The 27016-nt window shown below is 41.5% G+C and overlaps 1 protein-coding gene across 1 annotated transcript in view; it reads right to left on the reverse strand.

Moving 5' to 3' along the window:
• The window catches only part of LOC149166852 (Flavodoxin family protein), a 451658-nt gene that overhangs the window by 291630 nt on the left and 133012 nt on the right, over positions 1–27016 (reverse strand). Inside the window, exons 3-4 of the mRNA XM_089432790.1 lie at positions 21187–21264; positions 20983–21087 (exon numbers count right to left, since the gene is read on the reverse strand). Coding sequence (XP_089288916.1) covers positions 20983–21087; positions 21187–21264 — 183 coding nt within the window. The remainder of the gene's footprint in view (positions 1–20982; positions 21088–21186; positions 21265–27016) is intronic.

Here is a 27016-nt window from a genome sequence, read left to right on the forward strand (position 1 = left end):
TTGTTTTTTAATTCTTTTATAATACCTATTTGGAACTCGTGTGATCCTTATTGCCTGAAAAATTACTTCAAGTGCTTCTTGATGTCCCTAGTCACTTGTATTTGCGATTCTTGACTTGATGTTGGATTTTGATAAGCTAAGAGTTTTCAAATTAATGCATCTACCCTTTCAGTTCGCTTGTAAATTATTCCAACTTGGAAGTTAAGTATCCTTGCCATTTCACCCTTAAGTATCCTTCTCATTCTTAATGTGGTTTGCCATCGATTCTTGGATTCCACTATCAAATTATCAGTTTTGTCTTCTTTTTCTATTAGTTCATTAATTTTCTCTATTAACACTTTTTGTCCTTCCCCCTACTCTATCCGTACCTTCTCAACATTGCCAAGACGATGCCTCATGCTATTGACCTCATCTCTAAATCGGTTAACTTCAACAAATACCTCTTCATTCTTTTTCTTATTTAATTCAATTATTTATTTTTATAGAGGGACTTTATAATAAATAAACAATTATTTATTAAAGTGATTTTTTTAATTACTTATTATAAATAAATGGATGATCAAAAAGTGAACTATAAAAACCTAGTTTGTCAATTCGTATGATTGTGGCAACAATTTGATTTAATTGTTTGGTAGTATGGCCACAGGGAGAGATGTGTGGACAGCAACAGCAAGAGATGTGTGGACAACGGTGGGGAGAGATGCATGGAAAATGGTGGGGAGCATGGATACAGATCTATACGGTGACCTATACGAAGAGTAGTTGAGTGTATGATGTGACAGGAAAATGCGGCTAGCTATACGGCCATATGGAATTGGCGTTTGTAAATAATAATTGTAGCCTTATGGCATGAATGTACTATACGAATGGATGGCAGCGGCTGTGGGCAAGTGGCAGAAAGTTGTTGTATGGGTCATACAACAAGGAAATAAGCAATTGGTGAGTGTATCGTCATCAACAATATGGCAGAAAATTGTACAGACTGCAATCATATTTGACAGCTAGCTATACGGTAAGTGTTAGTTTTCTAAAACCCAGCTAACTAATCTGGGAATTTTAACCAAGCAAAGGATGAAAATCTGAACTTCAACTTTTAGTCCACAAATATGTTGAGTTTTATAACATGTATGCAGCAGAAAATAAAAGGAATAGACGAAGACAAGCACACCCCAATCTGGGGAAAGCCTGCAACCTTGGTGTTTAATTGTTCAACTCAGCAAAATCTGCTTACGGAAAATATTGCATTCAAGAGGGAAAACTTCCCTTTCTCTCCCTGCAAACCCTCTACGCAGCTATCTGTGCACTACAAACATGCTCTGCCTCTTTTTTGCGCACTGGTACAAACTCACACTGCTTGTATAGCCTCCTCTATGCAATTATCTCGTCCCCTAGAGAAGTATGCAAATGGCTGGAAATGATTCTAGTCGAATCGGCCTTCTTTCTCTGCCTCTTTCACGTTGATTTAAAACCCTAGCCCTAGCTGAACTCTTCTTTTTCTTGCTGAGTTGAACACCAAGATGTCTTTTGCATAATGACCAAGTTTTGTGCCCTTTTCCCCTCTTAGAATTTCACTTGGGCCCACCACTGCCACGAATGACTGAGATTAGATCTCCTTGGCCGACTGAGATCAATCTAATTTTTTACTATAGGAAAATTCAAATTTTCCTAAGTCAAAAAAGAAATACAAAAAGGTAAGCTACACCTTGGCCCCACTTGTGGGTCCCTCTGCCAAATTTAGTGCACCTGCTAAATATGGCAGAACCCTTCCTGCTCTAACTTCATTTCACAAGGAATGGTTGCTAGTACAGGTGCCAGCAGCATGTGCAAACAACAGGCCCATAAATTGGCAGACTTTGTAAGATATTTTATGTTTTAAGTTTTAACCTACGAGTTGGCCAAAGGTTTTGGCTTTGATACCAATGTAACAGACAGTCGTTGTCTGTATGTGTGAAGATAATATTATTTTGTAGATGTATAAATATATTGAATGATAAATATGTACATGAATGATGATACTACAATGAGAGTCCCCCGTTATAAATACCTAGGCAGGGGGTGTCGTCTCGTACTAAGGAACATGTCTTTTTTATAAGACACATCTTTTCATTTAATCATATTTATTTATATTTATTATATTTGTGTTTGTTAATATATAAAGTGATAAGTATGGATTACCATGGGCATGCAACATCAATCAGTGCCTCCTATTTGTGCCCCTACTGAACAATGGAAAGAAAGGCCTCAAAGAAGTTCAAATTGGATTAAGGGCAAAGGATAACCACCAAGGTGAAGCATGGGAACAAGAATACAACTAGAAGCAATCAATCATCCAATTCAACCTGTGATTCATACTAATATGCTCTTAAACATTAAATGAAAGCACTTGATTACAAGCATGATTAATGTACCTTATAATGGATGACCCACCTTCATATGATAAGTAGGCTAGATGTCTCAAATCACTAACTAATGTTGAGGCTGGATATCCATAGATCACATGGGGCTGCTAGCTGGCAAGCTGAACAAAATGGGAGAAAAGTTTTCTCCTAGCGATCACCCACTTGGGTGAGTAACAATGCCAAACCAATGTTGGTGCTTAGCGAATTTGATACACAACAAAGTATATAAACAATCATCAAATATGTAAGAGATCATTATGACATTACAAAGAGTTTTTAGTTTTTACCTTGTCCACGCCACCACCAAAACATTGATTTCCGCAAAGCAAAGAAGTCTATTTCCCTTTTTGGTCGTTAAATTTTGTACTCTTGAAAGAAATTCAAACCTAAAAGGCCTTCTAAATGATATTGCCTTTCTTTAAAGCAAGGGTTTGTGGATGCACATGGAGAAACACCTTACTCCTAATATTCAAGATATGACATCGTGAATCTCACATTTCAAGGTTTTTTCAATCAAGTACATGGGCACATGTTATGGTATATTATCCACTTGATCTTTCCAATGAAAATGCTATCTTTGATTGAGTTTCTACTCATAAGTTTGCAGGATCTGTCCCAATATTTTTTATAGATGATTATTCCACAGTTGAGTCTCAATCAATTACACTAGATCTCTTCCTTCCGCATTATGATGTTGGTCACCTTGAATGTACTACATTCATTTGTTCATGGTGAATGGTGTTGTCATTGATGCCAATGTCGGTCCTTGAACACTCTTTATATTTGTCTAGTTTACATCAATTGGAAGCTCCAAATGACACGAAGCCCTAGAAGCCCGCTTTCATTCACCAAAATGACAAGGAAGATCAAGTTGGTTGAGCTCAAGATCATCGTTAATTGATTCTTCTCGTTGTGCCAATTCTAACAGTAGGTGGCACATCATGTGGGTCCTCTCAGTTGAGGAGATATGGCTTTGTAAAGTTGAAACCCCATTTGTTGGTAAAGGAACCCCAAAAGAAGATGATGTGGCATCTTATCATTGACAAGAGAATTTGTTCAAATCATGAAGTCAAGAGGGAATTTCATTAAAGAATTAAATCAATATTATTTTGTCTAAAGTTACCTTGTGGAGGGGATCAAAATTTAAATTCAAATCTAAGTGCAAGTCGACCTAATTTGAAGAAGGGGTTTTTGGCTCCAAAAAATTGAATTTTCAAAATTTAACTTTCCCTCCAAGGCAAGTCGGCTGCCCTCATGGATAACTCTCCAAATCTATATAAAACCACTTATATCCTTCACAAAAGCAAGCAATTCATTATTGTTCTTGTGCTTCATTCACTCCGACCTGGGGTAGTCACGCAGACTTGGAGAAAAGGTCTTTTTGAATTTTGACTGGGCATTCGCTTAAGGTTGGTTATGGTTCTTTAGGCAAGGGTTTCATTGAGGATCTCTGTTGGTATTCGGCCTCTTTGAAGCAGATCTGAAGCAGTGATTAATGGACAAAAATATGAAGCAAGTCTGAGGTCTGTAAAGAAGGATTTCGCATGACAATCTGTGATTACTCGGCCTCCATTATTGTGGTACATTTCTGTTGAGGGCTTCGTTGAATTCTGTGACCATTCAGCCCTCTTTTTGTTTGGTTCTGAGCCAGATTGCTTGAAGGCCCTATTTGGCCCCTCTTGGCACACAAGTCTGTGCATTTCTCTGAAGAAACCCTTGACAATTCGCTGCCTGTGGAGGAATTTTCGGCCTACAAGTCTGGGGTATTTCTCAAGCAATAAATATGTCCAGAAGTTATTCAAGGCTTATATTTGAAGGACCTGTGCATAAATTGGTGGAGCAGTTTCGGCCCTGTGATCTGAGATGTAAATCAAAGCGAAAAAATTGTGGCTAATTCTACTTGTCTCAGTCCTCCAAAGTACTGATCTGGTGATGAAGTTTTGACGCCAATGTTAAAGCAGCCTATTCCTAATTCTGTGCAAAAATTCTTCACCAAGCAGCTTGACTCGGTCCCTATCAAGGCATTCATTGCTAGCAATTGTTTGGCAACTGTGTGACCTACTCGGCCCTTCAGAAATTTACTGTGCATGATCAAGGTATTGATCCAAGGCGCTGGCTCATATTCCTTCTGTCTTAGTTCGAGAAGGGTATTGGAACGAGTCCTCAAGTGTTTGCCATTCCCATTACTAACCTGAGGCATCTTTTCTGGTGAAAATTGGCCCTAATGTTGTTGCAGACCTGAGGCATCCTTTTTTGTAAAGAAGATTCGGCCTTGTGGTTTCTAAGGTATGTTTTGATTATAGCAAATAAAAGCCATAAACAGTGAACCTTTAAGAGCAAATAAAGAAGCAATTGTTGAGGAAAATTTATGGTTAAGTCCTGAAGGTTTACAAACTTGCGACATCTGAAGACTATTTTATGATCAAATCTCCTTTTTGACAGAGATCACTTCTTTTGCGCACTGTGCATTGCATAGCAGATAATCTAAAGAAGTTAGTCTGGATCCTCCATTGGTATGAGGAAAAAGTCAAGGTTATATTGCACTGTGTGATGAACACTGCCACTGACTCTAACCTACAGCAAGCATTCATAGGATTCAATCTTCACCAATCAAGGACAAGATCAATCCATTCCTGAAGTTCAGTATTCAGCCTATTCTGATAGCCTCTATTCACTTCAGCAGAGAATGATTCGAGGGTATTCTCTTGGGTTACTAGACATCCTCTCTAATCTGGTAAGTTAAGTATGTGACAAAGGTGTAATTCAGGGTTTAATTCAAGGGAGACTTGTAACATATCTTGAGGCTGTTCTCTTCATCATATGGTCACAAATCCTAGAATGTATTTCAATCCTTGTTGCAGATGTTTATAATACAGCCTTGAAGTATCTATGTTTTGTTATAAGGGTTTTAGAAATAGCATCAAGTATAGCTATCTCAATAGCTGATCTAAGATAATCTGTGGAATTATTATAGGCAGAATTGAAGCTTGTCACAGTGGACTGAATAGGGTATCACCTAAGGGCTGTATGATTTATATCTTACAAAGAGACTCCAGGAGAGAAGGGTGAAGAAGAGCATCTTTCAGACACTCCAAGCAGCTGACAAATTCTGAAGACATCTACAGACACAATAATGACAAAGATACATCCTCAAGGCAAGGTCATCAGTAAAGGACAGATCTGTATTGCGCATTCTTGGCAACCAGCAGAAGTGGCATTTGAGGTATGACTTATTTCCTAAGAGTAGTTCTGTAATTGATTGCACATCGGCAGCTTGATTAGCTCAGCAGTTGGGCATTATTGTACATCTATCAGCAGTTTGAGTTTTGTTGAGTTTGAATAGATGGTATGAGAGCCTATATATGTGTGTGTGTGTGTGTTAGATCTTGTTACAGTAAAAGGGCATAATGTCCCTTCCTAATTATTTTCCTGAGGTACGAAGAACAATTTTGTCAATTTTGTCATTTTTGGCGAAGAAAACTTAGGAAAAGTGGGTCGATGAGCATCTTAGTGGAATGTGGGGGCCACTTACCCACAAATAATACGCACCCCATGGTAAGCAATTTGATTTTCCTAAGTGAGGTCAAAAATGGAGATGGGACACACATGAGACTCAAGGCCAGCAGGCATAAATAGGAGAAGAGAAGCATCATTTGGGGCCTTTTGACAATTTGAAAACTCATTGTTGCTTTGGCTGTTCAGCTGAGCCACAAGGTGCTACTTAGCACAAGAGCTTCCCAAGGAGTGAAGCTCACCCTTTCTTCAGTGGACATCAAGTGCCCCCCTAGGAAGGTTTCCCCTCTCATTTGGAGACCAGGGGAGACATATCCTACAGGGAGTGAAGCTCACCCTTTCTTTAGTGGACATCAAGTGCCCCCCTAGGAAGGTTTCCCCTTTCATTTGGAGACCAGGGGAGACATATCCTACAGGAAATCACGTTGTTCTGGTTTAGCAGGGACGCAACAGAGAAGACCACGCGGTCTTGGAGGAGCAAAGGTGTTGGGGATTGGGTGTGAAGTGTTGCCGAAGTGTCTCTTGACCAATTTCCAGCCTAGAGGGATAAATCTTCAGCAGGAGAGAGAGCATAACATTCAGAATGAATTTTTGTGCTAAAAGATTGTGTCATCACCTATAGGACTGTGCAGTCATTGGTGTGGGTTGTCCGGAGAGAGTCTTGGTCGGAGGATTGAGGAGTTGGGTTGCTGGGATTTTGGTTGGAGGCTTATTTGGAGGGTCAAAACTAGGGAAAACCCTTTCTGGGTTTTTTTGGGTTTTTCGCAAAGGGTCCACCCCTAATTTTACAGAATTTTCTGGGCAATTTTGAGGGGGCAAATCAGGGTTTGAAGTCAGCCAACAGTGCAGAAACATAGGGCCAGCACAGTTTTCTGGAGAGCAGTACTTCTACAGCAGTTGGGCACTTTTGTACTGATCACCTGAGGCTTGTAGCTTGCCTTGTGCAAACCCAGGTGCACTCCTTCCATATTCTATTGTACTCCAGCAATTATAATTAATAAAAATTGGCCAATTTGGTGTTACGGGCAAAATTTTTGTTTACATGTGTGTTTACTATTTACTGAGTAAAAATTGGCCAATTTTGTGTTACGGGCAAAATTTTTGTTTACATGTGTGTTTACTATTTACTGAGTAAATTTATGTGTTGAAATTATTGCATGTCTTTGTTATCACTGTAAATTTCTATTTGGAATATTACAGTGATATCAGAGCATGTTCATGGCCAGGGTGGGGAACAGGAGCAGGTGATGCCACATAGATATCAAGTAGTCTTCCAGAGAGGTCATGGTAGAGGCAGAGGAAGCAGTCGAGGTAGAGAAGAAGGCCCAGATTCATTTTCAGACATCGAGGTGGATAACCTTAGAGGTGGGATGGACAATCAGGAGGACAATGAGCAGCCTAGGCAAATGGGCCAAAATCACGTTTTGGAGGAGCTGATGAGGACTAATCAGTAGATGTTGAGGCAAGGGCAGCTCATGATGGACATGATGTAGCAGGTGATGGGGCTGCAGATGGGTGGAAGGCCAGAGGGAGAGCCTCAAGGTGATGGGGGTTCCAAAGCAGGAGGGGGCAGCCGTACTTATCAGCCCTCGTATACTCCCCAGCATGGGCAGGCTGGCCATCCTACTTTGCCTCATTTTGTGGATGAGCCTGAGCCGGAGAGGGAGCCAAACCCAGTTGCAAATTTGGTCCACTCAGTTGCATCTAGTATTGATGAGTATGAGGGGTTGGATGCCCGGATTAAGCAGGTGATGTCTTTTGGGGAGTACATTCACCTCAAGGAGAGGCGTACTACAAGGGTTGGGGCCCACTACAAAGGGGGAACATCCAACCAGGATGTGCAGAAGATAGCAGGGAAGGTTACACTCCCAAACTTTGATGGGTCGACAAAGAGTTCAGCCAGGGCATGGATCCAGAAGCTAGACACATATTTCCACCTGAACCCCATGAGGGAAGTCAATGCTATACAGTTTTCTACTCTTCATTTGGAAGGGGATGCCTAGGAGTGGTGGTATCATGGGCTAATCACCTTGGGACACATCCATATCACCACTTACACAGAGTTCACCCAGAGGCTACTAGAGATTTGAGAGGAAAGGCCCAAAATTGCATTTCAGGGAGTTAACTGGCAACGCAAAGGCTTCCATTATAGAGTTCCAGAGACTGGTAGTGATGGTGACAGACATCTCAGAGGCCCGGTTGATCATGCTATTTGTGGAGGGGCTTGCTGAGCCTTTGTGTGGTTGGGTGAGGACTTACAAACCCACATCACTTCCGGATGCTATCGCTAGGACTTGGGATATGACTGACGCAGTGCCCAAGACCCGGGCTTTCACTCCCACTAGACCCACAGCCCCACAGGGGAACCGAGACACTAGGCCACCTCAGAGGGATGGAAGACGTGGTCAGATGGATGATGAGACCCGAAGAGACCTGAGGAGGAGGAGGTTGTGCCAGATCCACAACGTGTTCCATGTCTCATGCTTGAAAAAGACGTTGGGGCAGCAGGTTACAGCAACGACCGAGTTGCCTCCCTTGGATGATGAGGGGCATTTGGTTTTGACACCAAAGTTCATATTGGAGACCCGAGAGAGGAGGTTGAGGAACAGGGTGATCAGGGAGCATTTGGTCAAATGGAAGGATTTGCCAGAGGAGGATGCTACGTGGGAGAGTGAACAAATTTTGCAGCATCCGGCTTTGCAGTTGCTTGGGGACAAGCAACATCCAGGAGGGGAGGACTATAATGTCCCTTCCTAATTATTTTCCTAAGGTGAGAGGAACAATTTTGTCATTTTTGGTCTAAGGCAATTTTTGGTGAAGAAAACTTAGGAAAAGTGGGTCGATGAGCATCTTAGTGGAATGTGGGGGTCACTTACCCACAAATAATACGCACCCCATGGTAAGCAATTTGATTTTCCTAAGTGAGGTCAAAATTGGAGATGGGACCCACATGAGACTCAAGGCCAGGAAGCATAAATAGGAGAAGAGAAGCATTATTTAAGGCCTTTTGACAATTTGAAAACTCATTGTTGCGTTGGTTGTTCAGCTGAGCCACAATGTGTTGCTTAGCACAAGAGATTCCCAAGGAGTGAAGCTCACCCTTTCTTCGGTGGACCTCATGTGCCACCCTAGGAAGGTTTTCCTTTTCATTTGGAGACTGGGGGAGACATATCCTACAGGAAATCACGTTGTTCTGGTTTAGCAGGGATGTAGTAGAGAAGACCATGCAGTCTTAGAGGAGCAGAGGTGTTAGGGATTGGGTGTGAAGTGTTGTCAGAGTGTCTATTAACCAATTTCCCACCTAGAGTAAATCTGCAGCAGGAGAGAGCATAACATTCAAAACAAATTTTTGTGCTCAAAGACTACGTCATCACCTACAAGACTGCGCAGTCATTGGTGTGGGTTGTCCAGAGAGAGTCTTGGCCGAAGGATTGAAGAGTTGGGTTGTTGGGATTTTGGTTGGAGGCTTATTTGGAGGGGATTTCTAGCATTTTGGGAGCAAGAAACAACAAACTCAGCTACAAGCATAGATTTCTGGTTTTGGAGGGCTAAGTTGTGGGAGGCTGAATTTGTAGGGTCAAATCTAGGGAAAACCCTTTTTGGGGTTTTCAGGTTTTTGGCAAGGAATCCACCCCTAATTTTACAAAATTTTCTACGTTGTTTTGAGGGGCAAAATCAGGGTCTGAAGTCAGCTAACAATGTAGAAACCAATGTTGCACGACTCGTACTCGTATAAGACTCATCTGGCTATTGACTCATTGACTCGTATAAGACTCGAGAACGACCCATATAAAACTCGTATAAGACTCGTCAAAATGCAAAAAAAAAAACTTAAAATATGGTTAATTTTAAGCACAAAAAAGAAACTAATGACAATTCCAATCCTTATAAATTATAAAAACCACAATATATGCAATAATTCATAACATCATCTCATATCTATAAAAGTACAACATCACATATTTGATTTTGTAAGCAAAACATTTAGATATTGAATAAGAAAAGGAATCGTGGAGCTAATTCTAACATCGGAAGGCTGAAGCAACTGTGAGGCAAGTGTATTTGGAGTCTCCATTTGAGTGGAAAACTAGAGAGATCCTCAGTCTCTTCATCAAGCCAACTCAAATCAAGGGACTCCTCCACAACCCAATCGGACTCTAAATCAATAGTATCCAATAAAATTGGATTTGTATCCTTTGGTTGCACTTGTTTTGTGAGCCCTTCCTTAGACCGCAAGGCCTTGTGGCTAAGTTTCTAAGCCACACAGCAGCCTTGTATGGCTAACAAACTCAGCCACAGGGCCCTGCGGGCTAAGGAGACAATCCTCTTCAGCCCAAAAAAATTGCAAATTAAGAAAAAAATTGAAAACCAAAAAATATTAAATTGAATACAAAAAAATTTTAAAAAATTACATGGGAAACATTCAAACAAGGTTCATGAAGCCTACCTGAAGCTAGGTATGATCTGATGCAGCCTCCTTTAGCCTCCTCCAAGAGCTCCTTCACTGTGCAATGGAGTCACTCAACACTCATAGAAATGAGCCAAACACTCAAATGACAAGTGAATGACAAATGGAAGGGAGAGAGGTGCTTATAAAGCATTTTCTTGCCTCCAATTTCCCTTTTCCTCCACCTCATTTCCAAAAAAGAAAAGAAAAGAAAAAAAATTGCAATCTGAGGTTCGATGGGTCTTATAGGGGTCCGATGTGGGTCTTATGCCAAACCCGCGGGTCTTATACGAGTACACGGGTTTAATGTGAGTTTGGCCGAGTAAGGGTCTTAAGCGCGGGTTCTATGTGAGTGACCTAGCTCGCTATAAAACCCGCCAACACCCATGGGTACTCACGGGTCTTACGCGGGTGGTGCTTCACTGGTAGAAACATAAGGCCAACGCAGTTTTCTGGAGAGCAGTGCTTCTACAGCGGTTGGGCACTTTTGTATTGATCACTTGAGGTTTGTAGCTTGCTTTGTACAAGCACAGGTGCACTCCTTCCATCTTCTATTGTGCTCAAGCAATTATAATTAATAAAGATTGGACAATTTGGTGTTCTGGGCAGAATTTTTGTTTACATGTGTTTACTAAGTAAATGTTTGTGTTGAAATTATTGCATGTCTTTGTTATCACTGTAAATTTCTATTTGGAATATTACAAAGGGGTAGAGATAGTGTAGCAGAGCGGTAACAGTATTGTGACATTAATTATAGTAACATTAACAAGAGTTGTAGGCTGTAAGACAGTTGTAGTGATTGGACAGCAAGTAGAGTGCAGTAATCAAGAACAATGATTAGGGTTTGCCATCGATATATATATTGAGCAGAAGCAGCAGAGATTGTACTACAGTTTGTTTAGTATTGATATCAAACACAGGTGGATCCACTCTGAAAATTGTGAAATGTGGCCTGCCATGGTGAGCTGAAGGTTGGAGCCTTTAGGGCAAGTGGCAGCTTATTGAGTAGGGTGGTAGGGTGGTGCAAGGCAAGAGAGTGGAGACTTCTTCAAGTTGGAGCCTAAGAACACTTCAAGGTGGCAAGGTTATGCTAAGGCAAGTTGGAGCCTGCATAGGGCATTGGAGCGTCCTTTCAATGGGAGCTGATAAAGCTAGAGCATTGGACCGTCCTTCAAGTTGGAGCCTGAAAATCAGGGCGTTGGAGCGTCCTTCCAGTGGGAACTAGTAAACAAGGTGTTGGAGCATCCTTCAGGTTGCAGCTTGTAAACTAAGGCATTGGAGCATCCTTTCAGTGGGAGCTGGTAAACAAGGGGTTGGAGCATCCTTTCAGTTGGAGCTGATAAATTTGAAAGTTCGAGCTTCCTATTGATGCAAATCATTGAAGACAAATATTAGGAAGCATTCAGTGGTTTTTCTCCCGTAATGGTTTCCACCTAAAAATTTGTTGTCTACTGTGTTGATGTTTGTGCATTGTTGAATGGTGTTGTTTACTGTTCATGTGATGTGATGTTTATTTAATGTTAATGTGAATTTAATTCTCTGTGAAGTTAAAATTAACTAATAGAAGAGAAATATTGATCCACCCCCCCTCTTAGTATTTCCAACACTTCGAACCCAAGGACAACTAATGCCGGTGCTCATATCTTCAACTAACTAGCATATTTATGTGGATCTTTGTTCTATGCCTTTGCCCAAGGCCACCTTCTCTCCACAACCTCTTATTCAAATTTGGGGGGGCGGTTGTTATGAATATGGCCAACCCTATTTTGAGTTAGGTATCTATAAACCACTCACTTTCGTATCTTCATCAAGGCCAACTTATACTCAAGCTATGTATCCATACATCCACTCCCAAAGCTATTAGGATGAACTACATTAGAGATAGATACTCATAAAAGCCACTCTTGATTGTATTTGAGTTGGGAATCCATAAATCCTCTCCAACATTTGAGCCCCTTGTTCACTTAAAGGGGGCGTTGAGAATTGCGTAATCTTCACATGTGGCTATGGCAAACCTATATTATATCATTAATGTATGTGGCTAAGGCCATCTTATGTTCATTTATTATAATACTAGGTTATGATTAAGACCAACCTAGTCAATCTTATGTGGCTTAATAACCATCTCGTGGGGGTGCCCTACTTGGGAAGTGTATAAATATGCACACAAGTATCATTTGTCCACTGTCATTGTGAGTCATGCTCTCTATTAAAATGTTTAAAGCCTATGGGCACCATGTAATAAATACTATTGCACCCTCTTGTTGTCTTCTTGTGATCTTTGTGCTTGGTTATCTCTCTATAACACATTCATATGGTCTCTTACTCCACCACACCTATGATTCAACTCTAGTGCACTTGCTCACTCTTTATCAAGTGTTGTTTTCTCCTTTTTATTATGACCTAGATTTTGTTGGTGGTTCCATTCAATCCTTGCTTTTTCTTATGATCTCAACATCCCATCTATACACCATCCACAACCACACTAGATGTGCATATGGGAGAAAACTACCTATCTCTAATTTCCCCCTCCCTATACCCCATCTAAGAAAAGGGGAAAATAAAAAAAACCATGTTCACTATCCCCACACAAACCAAGGCTTCATAGTAGTTTATAAACACACACACACACACACAGATTGAGATTCAAAACTTAAATGAAGCCAAATATTTCAATGTCACCAAACTCAACTCAAGGAAAATTTTGACAAGGCAAAAAACGAAAGAGTTTGATATAGCATGGGGAAAACTTTGGAAAAACTCAGCAAAAACTTGGCAAATGAAAATGATTGAAATAGAAAAAAATTTGGGCATATATAGTGAACTTCATGACTCATACTCATGTTTAAGTTAAACTTGACCAACATGAGTATGACTTGCCCTCAAGCCATTTTGACTCATTTAGATCCTAAGCCAAATCCAACTTGTAAATATCTAATTTTGACTTGCGATTCTAGTAATAGAGATTGAAACCACAATGATCTCAGACGGAATGAGTTGGGCTGAGCACTCTGCAACCTAGGGTTTTCTGCTCGCCCCTGCAACGGCGCTGTCTAAACCCTCCCTGCTTCTATTCTCCGTCAACCTTCCTCCTTGCAACAGCAGCTGCTGGCATATACTGCACTGCAATGGCTGACCCTCAGGGGGGGGCTTCAAAGCCTTCCCCCTCAGCCAAGAGAGATAATCAAGCGAAGGAACTGACAAAGCCTTCCGATCCAGAACAAGTAAACACGAATACAAGAGATTTCCCCATGCAAGATACAACAAACACTCCCACTGATCAGTCAGACAGGCGTAGTGAAGTACAAGAAGGAAAGATTGGGCAACAGGAAACGCCCAAGGTTATAGCAACTGAACGACCCAAGATAGAACTTCCCAGCCAAAGAATCAATGGTCAAATCCAATACATGAAGGACCATGCGCTCATTGGAAAATTTATTGGATACTGACCGACTGAAAAAGCTTTGCAAGGATGGATCTCTGCCAAATGGAAACCCAAGGGACATGTCACCCTGCAGCTAGGACCAAAAGGGTTTTTCACTGCGATTTTCATTTGCATCGAAGACCGAAATAGGGTTATGGATGAAGGTCCCTACTTCAACTCCGTCGATCTGTATTTAAGGGAATGGGTAGAGAGATTTAACCCTAACAAGGAGGATTTCAGCTGGGCACCAGTTTGGATCAGGATGTACTCGCTCCCGTTGGAATACTGGGACGAAGAATCGTTGAGAGACATTGGCAAGGGGCTAGGGGAGTTTATAAAAATTGTTGAGGAAACGAAGCTGCGCAGATACACCTCCTATGCCCGTATTTGTGTCTTCATGCGCCTGGACAAAGCCCTTCCGGACTTGGTAAGTCTCTTCCATGATGACTTTGAATGGATCCAACCCTTAGATTTTGAACATGTACCCTTTCGCTGTCGCAAGTGTCATGCCCATGGGCATCTTTTTCGGGACTGCCCTCTAAATGCTAAACCCCAAACCTCTGACCCCTCAGACAAGTCGGCTCATGATGGCTTTACCAAGGTTGCAAATCGAAAAAGATCGCATAAAAAACCCTCCTCCGGGAAAAAGCCCATGCAAGACGCTGCCTCCATTCCCTCCACAAGCAATAGCTTTGAGGTTCTTGCTAAAACTTCAGAAGACCCACCTCAAAGCATTTTGCCAATCCCACCGCTGATCATCATGACCTCTCCCCCCCTCTGTCTGGCTCTTCTCCCACTCCCCTGCCCCTGAGTGACAACATCGGGATTCCTGAGGCGGCTCGAAAGGACCATGATTGGAAACCTAATGGAATGGATGTTGACAGTATCCCCAGCCAGACCCTACACTTAGCAATCACCTCAGCAGAAAGCAGTCAGACGCAACATATGGAAGAAGAACCGAAAAGCATTGATTTGGGAGGACTTGACATCTTCGAGCTTGAACAAGCATGCAGGAAGAAAGACTACGACAAGATTCAAGAGCATCAGCTCAATACCCTGGAAGTCATCGTCTCCAGGGCTTACCAACAACAACAACTAGGCATACAACCGGGCAGTCAATGGGATGGCAGCTTCTTTCCTAAAGACTCCAAAAAACGTGGAAGAAAGACAGATCTTCAAAGAACTATTGCAATAGGGAAAATCCTGGTAGACTCAGGTAGATACGCTAAGTTGACAAAGTACTACAAGCCTACCACTAATAGTGAATCATGAAGCTCACTTCATGGAATCTAAGAGGGCTCAATAGCCCCGGCAAACTCAGAATGATAAAAAACATGATAAAGCAGGAGCAACCCCAGATCTTCTTTATGCAGGAAACGAAATGTAATAGTAACACACTTGGAAACATCCTCTCTAGAGCATGGCCAGGTTGTCACTCAGTTGCAGTGGATGCTTCGGGTGCCTCCGGGGGACTGGCAATTGCCTGGAACATGCAAGCTATAATGCTCTCAGACTTTCATGCCTCCCATCACATTATACAGGCTACTTTTCATATAATTGGCACCAACATTCATGGCCATCTCTCCAATGTCTACTTCCCACAAGAAGCAGGCAACAAAATTGCTCTTTTAGACACAATAGAAGCGCTCAACTTCGATAGACTCCATCCTCTTTGGATCATTGGAGGAGACTTCAACATGATCACCAAGCTGGAGGAAAAGAAGGGAGACCAAGCCAAGCTGGAACAAGAAAATAGCCACTTTAAAGATTTTATCCAAAACAATATGCTAATTGATCTGCAATTTTGCAATGGAATGCACACCTGGAGCAATCGCAGGGTTGGGCGACATCAAATTGCTTCCAAACTAGACAGATTCCTCATTTCAGATAATGCAGTGTATCTTGGGGGCGACATTTTGGCATCAATTCTTCCATTTTCACGCTCAGATCATTAGCCTATGTCTCTCCAATGGCAAAGACCAGGCAACTCTACCAGGCGTCCTTTCTGCTTCGAAGCTTTTTGGCTCACCCACCCCGCCTTCAATGACCTCATCAGATCCACCTGGACCAACTTCCCTTCGCCAGAGGGATCAAAAATGTTTCAGTTTCAACAGAAACTCAAATTCCTGAAATCCCAAATCAAGCGTTGGAATCAAGAGACTTTTGGAAACATCTTCCAGGCTCAACAAGATCTAAACAAAGAAATGAGAGAATTCCAGCAACAGATAATCACAGAGGGCTACAAGGAAGAGACTTTGGAACAGGAAAAGCACATTCACAATAAATTGGAGAGAAGAAAGCAGGAAGAAATTCTCTGGAAGCAAAAATCTAGAATTAGATGGCTAAAAGAAGGAGAAAGGAACACTAAATTCTTCCACAGAACTACAATACAGAGAAGAATGCACAACACCATCTCTTTCATACAGAAGCGAGGGGGGGAAGAGTGGAAAGCCATGCAGAGATCAAACAGGAGTTTATCAATCACTTTCAGGAGGTTCTTCAAGAACCCCAAATTGATAGACGACCTGCTATAGAAAAGATCACTCAAAATGTGACGAAAATTATCACAGAAGAACACAACCAACTTCTTCTTCTACCAGTCATGCCTCAGGAGGTGGATTTGGCTATGAACCAGCTCAAGGAGGGCAAAGCTCCTGGTCTAGATGGCTTCACTACTACCTTCTTCCATTCTTTCTGGGATCTTATCAAAGAGGAGGTGTGGCTAGTGGTGGAGGAATCATGCACTCTTCATTGGCTTCTGCCCTCTCTGAACTCAACTTTGATCGCCCTCATCCCAAAAGAAGAGAATACCAGTACTCCAGACAAATTCTGTCCAATCGCACTATGCAATGTTATTTACAAGGTGATATCCAAAGTCATTGCTAACAGGTTGAAGCTGCTTTTGCCCTTGATACGTAGAAGGAAGACAAATATTGGACGGCATTATCCTCACTCATGAAATCATTCACTCCCTCAAGCACTCCAAACAGGCAGGTATGATTCTCAAGATTGACCTCTCTAAAGCTTTTAATAAGTTAAGCTAGACCTATATTCAAAAAATGCTAGCAGCCTTTGGTTTTTCCCCAATGTGGGTTCGATGGATTCTGGGTTTAATTTCCACAACATTTTTCTCTATCCTCATAAATGGCATACCCTCTCGACCTTTCAGCCCCTCTAGAGGCATCAGCAAGGAGATCCACTTTCCCCATTCCTTTTTGTTCTAATGGCGGAAGGTCTGGGTCGCCATATCAAAAATGCCCTCCTCTCCCAACATCTCAAGGGTCTATCCATACACAACTCTCCAGCCATCACTCATCAACAGTTCGTGGATGACAACATGTTGTTTGGGTACCCTTCTGTTCAGGAAGCATCCCTTTTTAAATCCCTTCTGAATGATTTCTCTAATGCTTCAGGGACGAGCATAAACACGGCCAAATCGCAGATCTTCTTTTTTCACACCCCCCTGTTACTCAGCATGCTATTACCCGCATTCTGGGCTTCTCCATAGCCTCCTTAACTTCCAAATACCTTGGAGCTCCCTTAATAGATTCTGCCATCAAGCACGCCTCTTGGCATATGCTCCTTGAGAAACTTGAATCTCGTCTCACTTTATGGACTCAAAGAACTCTGAACATAGCTAGCAGATTAGTGCTAATCAACGCTGTGCTATAGGCTATGCCTCTCTACCTTTTCTCAATCTTGGCAGCGCCTAAATGGGTCCTTAAAAAAATAAAAGCTCTACAGCGCAATTTTCTTTGGGGTGCATCTGGCACAAATCGCAAATGGGCCTTGGCAAAATGGACGACAGCATGCAAGCCCAAAGAAAAAGGGGGTATAGGCCTAAGAGATCCCCATCACAGCAATGTTATCATGGGTGCAAAAATATGGTGGCAATGGCTCTCTGCTCCCAATAAGCCATGGGCAGCGATCTGGACAGCCAAATATGCCAATCACATACCAACGGAGGAGTTAATCAGATTCACTCTAACTAAAAAGGGATCACTAATATGGAATGCTGCCAGACAACACTTCTTGTTGATCCAACAACACAGCTTTTGGGAAATAAGGAACGGCAGCACTGCTCGGTTCTGGACGGATGCCTGGAACCAACTACCAAAGCTCAACGACATCTATAGACCAACTCTTTGCCAAGAGTGGGAGCAGCAAAAGGAATCCGTACAGCAACAATGGATTCCGGAGACAGAACAGGGGTACAGACAATGGAAGCAGATCGACAGGCTGATCAGGAATGCAGATAACCAAACTAAGGAGGTCATGGAGACTGAGCTCCAGAATCGACACATTAGATCATCCGAAGGCAGGGATATTTTAAGATGGGGATATACCCCAAAAGGTTCCTTCACCACCAAAGAGGCTTATAAAATTATATGCAATGATCCAATGCCCCTGGATCCTATATGGGGCAGAATCTGGTCACCGGGTACTTGGCCCAAAGTCTCCCTATTCCTCTGGCTTGTTGGGCACCGGAAAATCCTCACTTGGGACAATCTTAGGAAAAGAAACTTTCACGGGCCCTCCATATGTCCCAATTGTAATTCTCAGGAGGAATCGCTCCAACACCTCTTGGACTCTTGCACTCTTGCCAATCAACTGTGGGAGAAGGCTAGCTTCTGTTGTCAAAAAAGATGCAGAGTGTCCGAAGATATAATCAACTCTATTCGCCATTGGCACCAAAACCCTTATAAAAGCGAACTACTCAACCAATTATGGAGATTGATTCTTGGCCTTCTCCTTTGGACAATATGGAAAGAACGAAACAAGCGCATATTCAAAGATCAAAGCACTCCTATAGAAATCATTTGGGGTAACTTTTGTCTCAATCTTAAAGAGACCTTGGCGCTTCAAACTTGGCACACGGAAGATTTTCCCACTCTTGCAAATGAGAAAGCCATCTGGGAAAATTGGAACATACAACTCCCACAAGGTACTCACAATCACAGACCTTCAGAAGGCAACAACATCAGAAAGCACTTATGGACCCCCCCTCCAAAGCATACTTTCAAACTCAACTTTGATGGAGCTTCAAAGGGCAATCCCGGCAAAGCAGGATTTGGTGGCATATTTAGAGATCATGAGGGTTCGCCTCTCCTAATCTACTTCGGAAACATTGGCTGGGACACGAACAACTCGGCTGAACTGGAGGGTCTCTGGCAAGGATTACTCCTTTCCCAGTGTCATGGCTTCCAACCTCTGGAGATCGAAGGTGATTCCCTAATCCTCATCAACCTGGCCAATCAACTCCTCAATGGGGCACATGCGCATAAAATTGCCAACAGTTGGAGACTTGAAGCCAGATTGGATGCAATAGAACAATCGCTTCACACCAATCGTGCCATCATATTCAAACACGTTAAACGGGAAGGAAACAAGGTCGTTGATCTACTTGCCAATTTGGGGGTGGAAACTGGGCACACTCTTCTCACTGGAGCTCTAGACATAATTCAGAATCATGATCAAAATCAGGAGTGCAAAATACTGGTCCAAAGGGATGCAGATCTCCCAGATGCGGGTATATAGACGGGCGTTAAAAATGACGGAACAGGGGTGGGGCGAGATGGGGCGACACCTGCCTACCCAGGACAAGCCGGATATTTGGCTTCTGATCAACGGATCTCTGCATTTGAGAAGAGCAGGGTTCATTGGCATTGTTTTAAGTAGTTCCGGATATCATGCCTCAGCACGCTCCAGCATACCTCAGACTTCGGCTCTCTTCAATGCAACAGTAATGGCGGATCACAGATTGATAACCAGCAACATGCGATTGCAATCAGATCGCATCGCAATTTTGGCGGATCGCAGAAAGGGGAGACCTAAGGGCAAGGCCTTAACTAATAGCGATATGCGATTGCGATCAGATCGCATCGCTATTTCGCATCGGCGGAATCCAAGGGGCAGAGCCTCCACACTTTCTCATGTGCGATGCGATGACGCGGCCCCGACGGCGGATCGCAGAATGGGGAGACCTAAGGGCCATGCCTTTACTTATAGCGATATGCGATTGCAATCAGATCGCATCGCAATATCGCATCGGCGGAATCCAAGGGGCGGAGCCTCCACACTTTCACATGTGCGATGCGATGACGCGGACCCGACGGCGGATCACAGAATGGGGAGACCTAAAGGCAATGCCTTTACTTTTAGCGATATGCGATTGCGATCAGATCGCATCGCAATATCGCATCGGCGGAAACCAAGGGGCGGAGCATCCACACTTTCACATGTGCGATGTGATGATGTGGACCTGACGGCAGATCGCAGAATGGGCAGACCAAAGGGCAATGCCTTTACTTCTAGTGATATGCGCTTGCCTGATGATAGTACGAGGTCGGCTGTGGACGCCCAGGTGTTCATTATCTGGTTTTTTTGTTTTTTGCTAGTGTTGCCTGGTTTATGGCTTCCTATATGGACAAATCGTCAAGGAACCATCTTACTGTTTTTTTGTGGGGTCTGGACTTGAGAAGTGATACCATTTTTGAAGTTTCTGCTCTCACTGGACTGGTTTCCCCAATGTTGGGGCAATCCAGATTTTGTTGATACTCTACGCTACCTTGTTCGAGGCCTTGTCCTCTTTGTATCTTTCTGTACATATTAATAGATTACTTTCACCTAGAAAAAAAAAATAGAGATTGAAACCACTAAAATTTCCAATGTGGCTTACACAATGAAGATGGGATCCAAGCTTTATTGTCGACAACTTGACATCCACAAACACTATCCTCTTCTTTATTATGATGCTTCTTGATTACAATTGCGATAAGAGTGCCCTTCCCCATAGTGTAAATATTACAATGAACCATAGTTGTCACACAACCAAAATATCCAACATTTTCCACATTTGAAAGAACTTCAATTGAGACATCACAAGTAGGAGATATGTATTACATTCACCCAAGACTTGCACCTTGTCATCTACAAGGAACAACCTACTTACATAGGCAAGATGATCCACATGCATGGGTGAGACGACCCATGAGAAGCAAATAAGCCTCTACAGGATTTGAACCTTGGTAGAAATTATGAAATGTCTCTGCTTTACATTTGAAGCAAGACACTGACAACTATAAAGAATATCTTATGGTAAATGAGAACATATATTTTGAGCTTTCCATCTACAAACAACTAACAAAATTAGCATTTCATTTATACATAAGAAATAGAAATTTTTAAAAATATGTTACATTGAATTTATGGTAGCCAGAATCACCAAGCCCAAATAGAGCATAATGCATTCCTTCTAACCAAAGTTGGCCAAGGCTCCTCATGAGTAAAAACTTCCAGAATGCCTGTAATATCGATAACAATAAAGAAGTTTAGAGCAACGCAAAAAATGTAAAGAAAACCTATTTTTTAGCAGGAAAATAAACTCAAAAATAATAAATCACCTTCATTGAATCTGGTGGGTCCCCTTGGCCAGTGGTTGAAACCACAAAAATCACCAAAGCTTCATTTGGTAGACATCGCTACAAGAATGAAAGAAACATTATATACAAACTAAATCATCATTCATTCAAGAATGCAAATAATTTATAACATATTCATGTAAAATACATCAGTTGAATCTGCAAAAAAATCACAGTTAAAGGTCTTTGCAAATTAAGATATTAGAAGCTACTATCTTTCAACTGGAAAATAATTAAAATCTGTTGGGTGGAGACTATGAAATATCAACCACAAATTCACTTTTAATCACTAGTGTAACACCAGCAATGTCATAAAACCTAGTAACTCCAAAAAACTACAATGTACCAACAGAATCAAAAAGACCAAAAGATTGATATTCAATGTTAACGGTGAAAGAAAAACATTGATTGGAACATAAATAGTGTGGATTGTAAGTTGCAATACGTTGAGGTCTGGTTGCCAACAATAATTGTTGGTCATAAAAATTACAAATAACATCTCTTGAAACTTTGTAGTAGTTATCTACAAGTTATGACAGTTTGTCTATCAGATGACATATAGTCTAATAATAATGCCAATGACATATCATCTACGAATTAATTGTTATATCACATGCCGATTATCTGTTAACAATCAAAAGAAAGTGAACAACAAATAACTTGTGTCGTGAACAATAATTTAATGATTATGCCTCCTAAGACTCTCAACAACCTGCTCTATAAAAGGGTATTCTGCAAAAATGCTGTAAAAGCATAACCCAGATGGCAGACACGTCTCCAATCTCTGTAAAATCCCCAACCACAATCCCTTCCAAATTAAGCAACATATAATTGAAGAAGATATTCCCAAAGAAAATATCCTAAAAGCACTTAATAATATGAAAGACGAAAAGCCCTTACGTATAGATGGCATTCCTTGTGAGTTTTTCAAGAAAATATGGAAGATTGTTGATATTGACATTCTCAACATGGCCCAATGAGTCTTTAGAATCGGTAGAATGGGGGGACTACAAAACGAGGGACTAATAAAACCTATGCCCAAGAACTAATCTAGATTCTAGGGACACCATTAGCTCTTTGATACCAATTACCTTAATGTGTCTTACAAAATTCTCACTAAAGTCTTGGCCATTGTAATGAACAAAGTTCGTATACCCAACAAAATACTTAGAATATCTGGTATATAAGAATGTACATCATGGGACAGATAATATATTATATACGAATATTCGAATACAAGTGAGATGATTACAAATGAGGGTGAGGGCCTGCTTATATACCTAGGCAGATACATCTTCACCAATGGTCATGGCCTTAGGGACATACCTCTTCATTAACTAATTACTAGTTAATTAATCATTATTTATTATTATTATGTTTAAACTATTTGTATTATTTTTCTATAAATTATATTCACAACATTGCCTTCCTCTTCAAAAAGCTTTGTCCTCGAAGCTTATTGCTGACAAGGCATATCATTTGTTCTTTGTCTTTGTAATCTATTCGCTTCTTTTGGAATTCTTTGATCTGTCATCTTCGTTGATATAAGATGATAAGATGCTTGGAGTGATATATAAAATTGTCGCATGGAGAACGGATCTGACAATCCTAAATCAATCTTCTATGGAATCTTGCAATTGCTCGAAACTTCTAATGAATTGCTATCGTCAGACTGGACTATGCTGACATCTTTATTCTTCGAAACATGAGTTTGTTGTTTATGTTCTGAGTGATACAAATACACAAACTGATTGCGACGTTTATTGTTAAAATTGGCAACTAGGGCCAAAATCCACCTTGGACAACTCATATGATGGAGATGATATTTTTATTTGATTCCTCTTTCCGAGAGGTGCAAGATTGATCTAAAGATCATCTAATTATGACAAGCAGAAATGGAATTATGAATTTATTTCTTCTATGGACAAATTGTTAAGGTTGGCTCCAGTCAAATGTAGGCTCATAAATCCCAACAGACATGTCTCTTCACCCTCAATGTTGTGTATAAATAGAAGAGGCATTTTCCTCATTTGGACACATCTCAACACACATCTTTCTCTCTCCTCTCCTCATTGGTTCGTACAACAAAGGAGCAGCGCTTCTTCTTCATGCGTTGACTGGGTTGATCGAAACTTTCAAGGTGAAATTTCAAGATTGTTTTTGGGCCATCTGCAACAGTGTTGACCAAGGGTCAAACCTCCGATTTTGACTGCATTTTTCAGGTAGAAAGTCCGATTTCTTTAGGCCGCATCTCTTGGCATAGAAATTGAGATATTTGCAGTTGTTTGACCTGCGTTGACCACAGGTCCTTTGACCGTAGAGTTGACTATGCTTTGACCAGGTTTGACAAGATTCTTCAAGATTGTTTTGGGCTGATTTGGATTGTCTTTGGAGGCTGAGTTCACTGGGTTTGACCGAGCTAATTCGGAGGAGACTTTTTGCTGGTTTGATGAGCATTGACTTTCTGGTTAGGGCATCTTGTTGACTGTTGTTTGACTGGACTATTTTACAGTGATTGGGCAAGTAAATTTTGTATCATGTACTCTCCCTCTCTGTGTTGAACTTTTCAAGAATAATAAGAAGATTTGATCAAAGGGTTTTCCCTACATTGGGGTTTTTCCCTGGCATCCGCCAAACATTGTGTCCTCTTGTCTTGGCTTGTCTTCTGCTTATTATTTATGTTCTATCTGCATTTACTATCATGTTAATGTGATTGCTAATCTGGAAATTGATATTGGGCTAATAAGAAAAATCAAATTAAATTGCTCTAAAGCATTGAACATACCATTGTTATCTAAAATTAACTTGGTATCAGAGGTGAGGTGAAGAGAAAGCCCAAGCAAGAGTGAGAAGAGAAATCACTGAGATTTGTTGGACAAGGACAAGATTCAATGGCCTACAAATTTTACTTCAAATCTGATGACAAGCTCAATGATAACTCTAATTATCATGCATGAAAGATGTCTCTTAACTTGACTTTCGAAGAGCATGATGCTATGGACTATGTGCAGGGAAAGATTGTTGAACCTCCTTCAAATGCATGGGCTGCCGCTAAGACAAAGTACAAGAAAGGTGAAGTCAAAGCTAAGAAGATCATCGGGGATTATATTCATAAGCATTTAGTTGCTTACATCTCCGATTTGGGCACAACTAAGGGGATGTATGACAAGTTGGTTAGCATGTTTAGAGCTAGCAATGCCAACCAAGTTCTCTTCCTCAAAAACAAGTTGAAGGACATAAAGAAGGGAAGAGGAGAAGATATCCAATCCTACTTCATGAGGATCACCGAAATCAAAATGATCTTCTATCAATTGGAGAAGTTATTGTTGATAGGGAGCTCGCCCTCATTGCCCTTGGAGGTCTCCCTCGTGTATGGGATGTGTTCAACACTACTAGCCTCAACAATGATCGGATTCCAGGTTTAGATGAATTGTTGACTAGAAGTACTCAAGAAGAAACAAGAATGATTCAGAGAGACATGCCTTCAAATAGGAATGATCCTACTGCATTCTCCACTCACGCTAAAAAGGAACAGTGCAAGTCCAAAGAAGCAATGTCAAGGAAGACCGGGATTCAAAGATGGAAGAAAGTGTAGATGCTTCATTTGTAACAGGTTTGGCCACTATGCTAGGGAGTGTCCAAATAAAAGGAATACACCTCGGGATGATGATAACAACAACCGCAATAATTTCAGGGGCAACAATAATCAAAGGAATGGCAAGTTCAACAACAAAGGAAAAAGGAATGCTCCCGCTACTCAACATGGAAATGGTCGATCTCCCAAAATATCAAGAAACACAAGGTATGATGAAACTAATGTTGTAGATAACAAGAAAAAATAATTTTATCTTATATCTTCCCTCTCTATTGCCTCTCCTCTTGATACCTTGGGAAATTGGTTGATTGATAGTGGTGCCTCAAGGTACTTCACTGGGTATAAGGAAGCTCTTTCTGTTAATTTGAGGTATGTTTTATGCTTAGAGCAATTTATTTCAATTTTCACAGTTAGCTCAATATCTTTTCCACACTAGCAATCATATCAGCATTAAAGTAAACAGCAAGTAGAACATAAACATAAATCGCAGAAGACAAGCCAAGACAAGAGGACACAAGATGTGGCACTAGCCAAGGACAAACCCCAATGTGGGGAGACCCTTGATCAATTCTTCTTATATGTTCTTCAATAGTTCAGCAGAGAGAGAGAAAGAGAGATAGTACATTTACAACAGGAGTCAACACTTTGACTTATCTAGATAAGAGCATAGATCATCTCTAAGAAGATGATACATGAGATCAGTTGAAGACATGCTGCTTCAACTGATTCTCCAAGGTGACTCCTTCACCTATCATTGTGTTGCATCTCATCATCATGCTGCACCTCACCGTGCTGCACCATGCTGCACCCATCATCACAATGTTGGACCTTATGACCATGTTGTACACATCATATTGTTGCACCTTATGTTGCACTGTTGTCCCATGTGTCATAACCATGTTGTCATACAGCATGTCTCATGTGCTTGCAGCACCATGCTTGCCACTGCTATCCATGATGTCCATGCTTGCCATGCTGCACCATGCTTGCCATGTTGTCCATGCTTTCCATGCTGCACCATGCTTGCCATGTTGTCCATGCTTCACCATGCTTGCTACTGTCCATGCTTGTTGCTGTCCCATGTATCTATACAGCACTATGTACCTTGTTGTCCCATGCATCTTGGCGGCACCATGTAGCCCAGTTGTCCTATTTACTTTGTTGCACTAGTTAGCAGCACCATGTAGCCCATTTGTCCCATTTATTAGCACTGCTATACTAGTTGCCTTGCTATCTCATGCATCTATCTATCAGTCCACAAACAACCCTCAATTATACTGCATGCTACTGTTGATTTCTGCCTAGGGTTTTGTGCATGTACTAGTCTGGTTAGGGCACACCAACAAGCCTAACGTATAGGGAGAATACCCCTGTTTGCCTCGCTATCCTTAGAGATGACTGCGGCCTAGTTAGGAGGTCCTTTCTAGGCCTCTTGGCCACCTAAACTTCATCTCCCAATAGCTGTTGTAATAGTCCCTCACTGCGGCCCTATAAACAGAGATATACGCCCCAAAATCATGCATAAAACAATCATGAAACTCACCTCTAGTCTGCGGCCTGATTTGCTTGGTAAGACTACTCCAACATGTCACCTCAAGCCATCCTTCTTGCCTCCTACAATGGCTAAGCGCTGCGGCTCTTCTTCTCTAAAATCTTCACCCAAAATGTCCACAAACTCGGACCTGCCTCAACCTTCCTTGCTCCAAACTCGCACTATATTTCAGAGCTTGTGATGATTAATGTACCTAAGGATTACATTAGGGCATCCTGCGTTAGGGCTGCTTTAGGTCTGTGTTAGGGCTGCTTTAGGTCTGCTTCTAGGGCGGCCTCTTTTCCTCCAATGTCTAGGGCTTCTACTCCTAGATTTCTCTTCCACTAAAACCTAAGACAAGTGGAGAGAGATCAAGATAGAAGTGTTTGTGAGAAATGACTCTCAAGTCATCTCCTTTATACTAAAACGTTGAGCACATGTGGGGTTTATTCGGTTGCTAGCCGACCTTGACGAATTGTCTTATAACACAAATAAATTCATAACTCCATGAATACTTATCAGAATCGGATCATCTTTAGATCAATCCTACACCTCTCAATGAGAGGGATCCAAGAAAAATATCCACCGCCATAAATAAGATGACCCACATTGAGTTTGGCACTAGTTTCCAAATTAACACTCCCTCTCAACTAGGGAGAACTCCATCAACTTATCCATATGTCTGA

This window comes from Pinus tabuliformis, chromosome 5_1 (genome assembly GCF_031772625.1).
Source record: "Pinus tabuliformis cultivar Carrire ecotype Pingquan chromosome 5_1, CPIR1, whole genome shotgun sequence".
In the NCBI taxonomy this organism is placed as follows: domain Eukaryota; kingdom Viridiplantae; phylum Streptophyta; class Pinopsida; order Pinales; family Pinaceae; genus Pinus; species Pinus tabuliformis.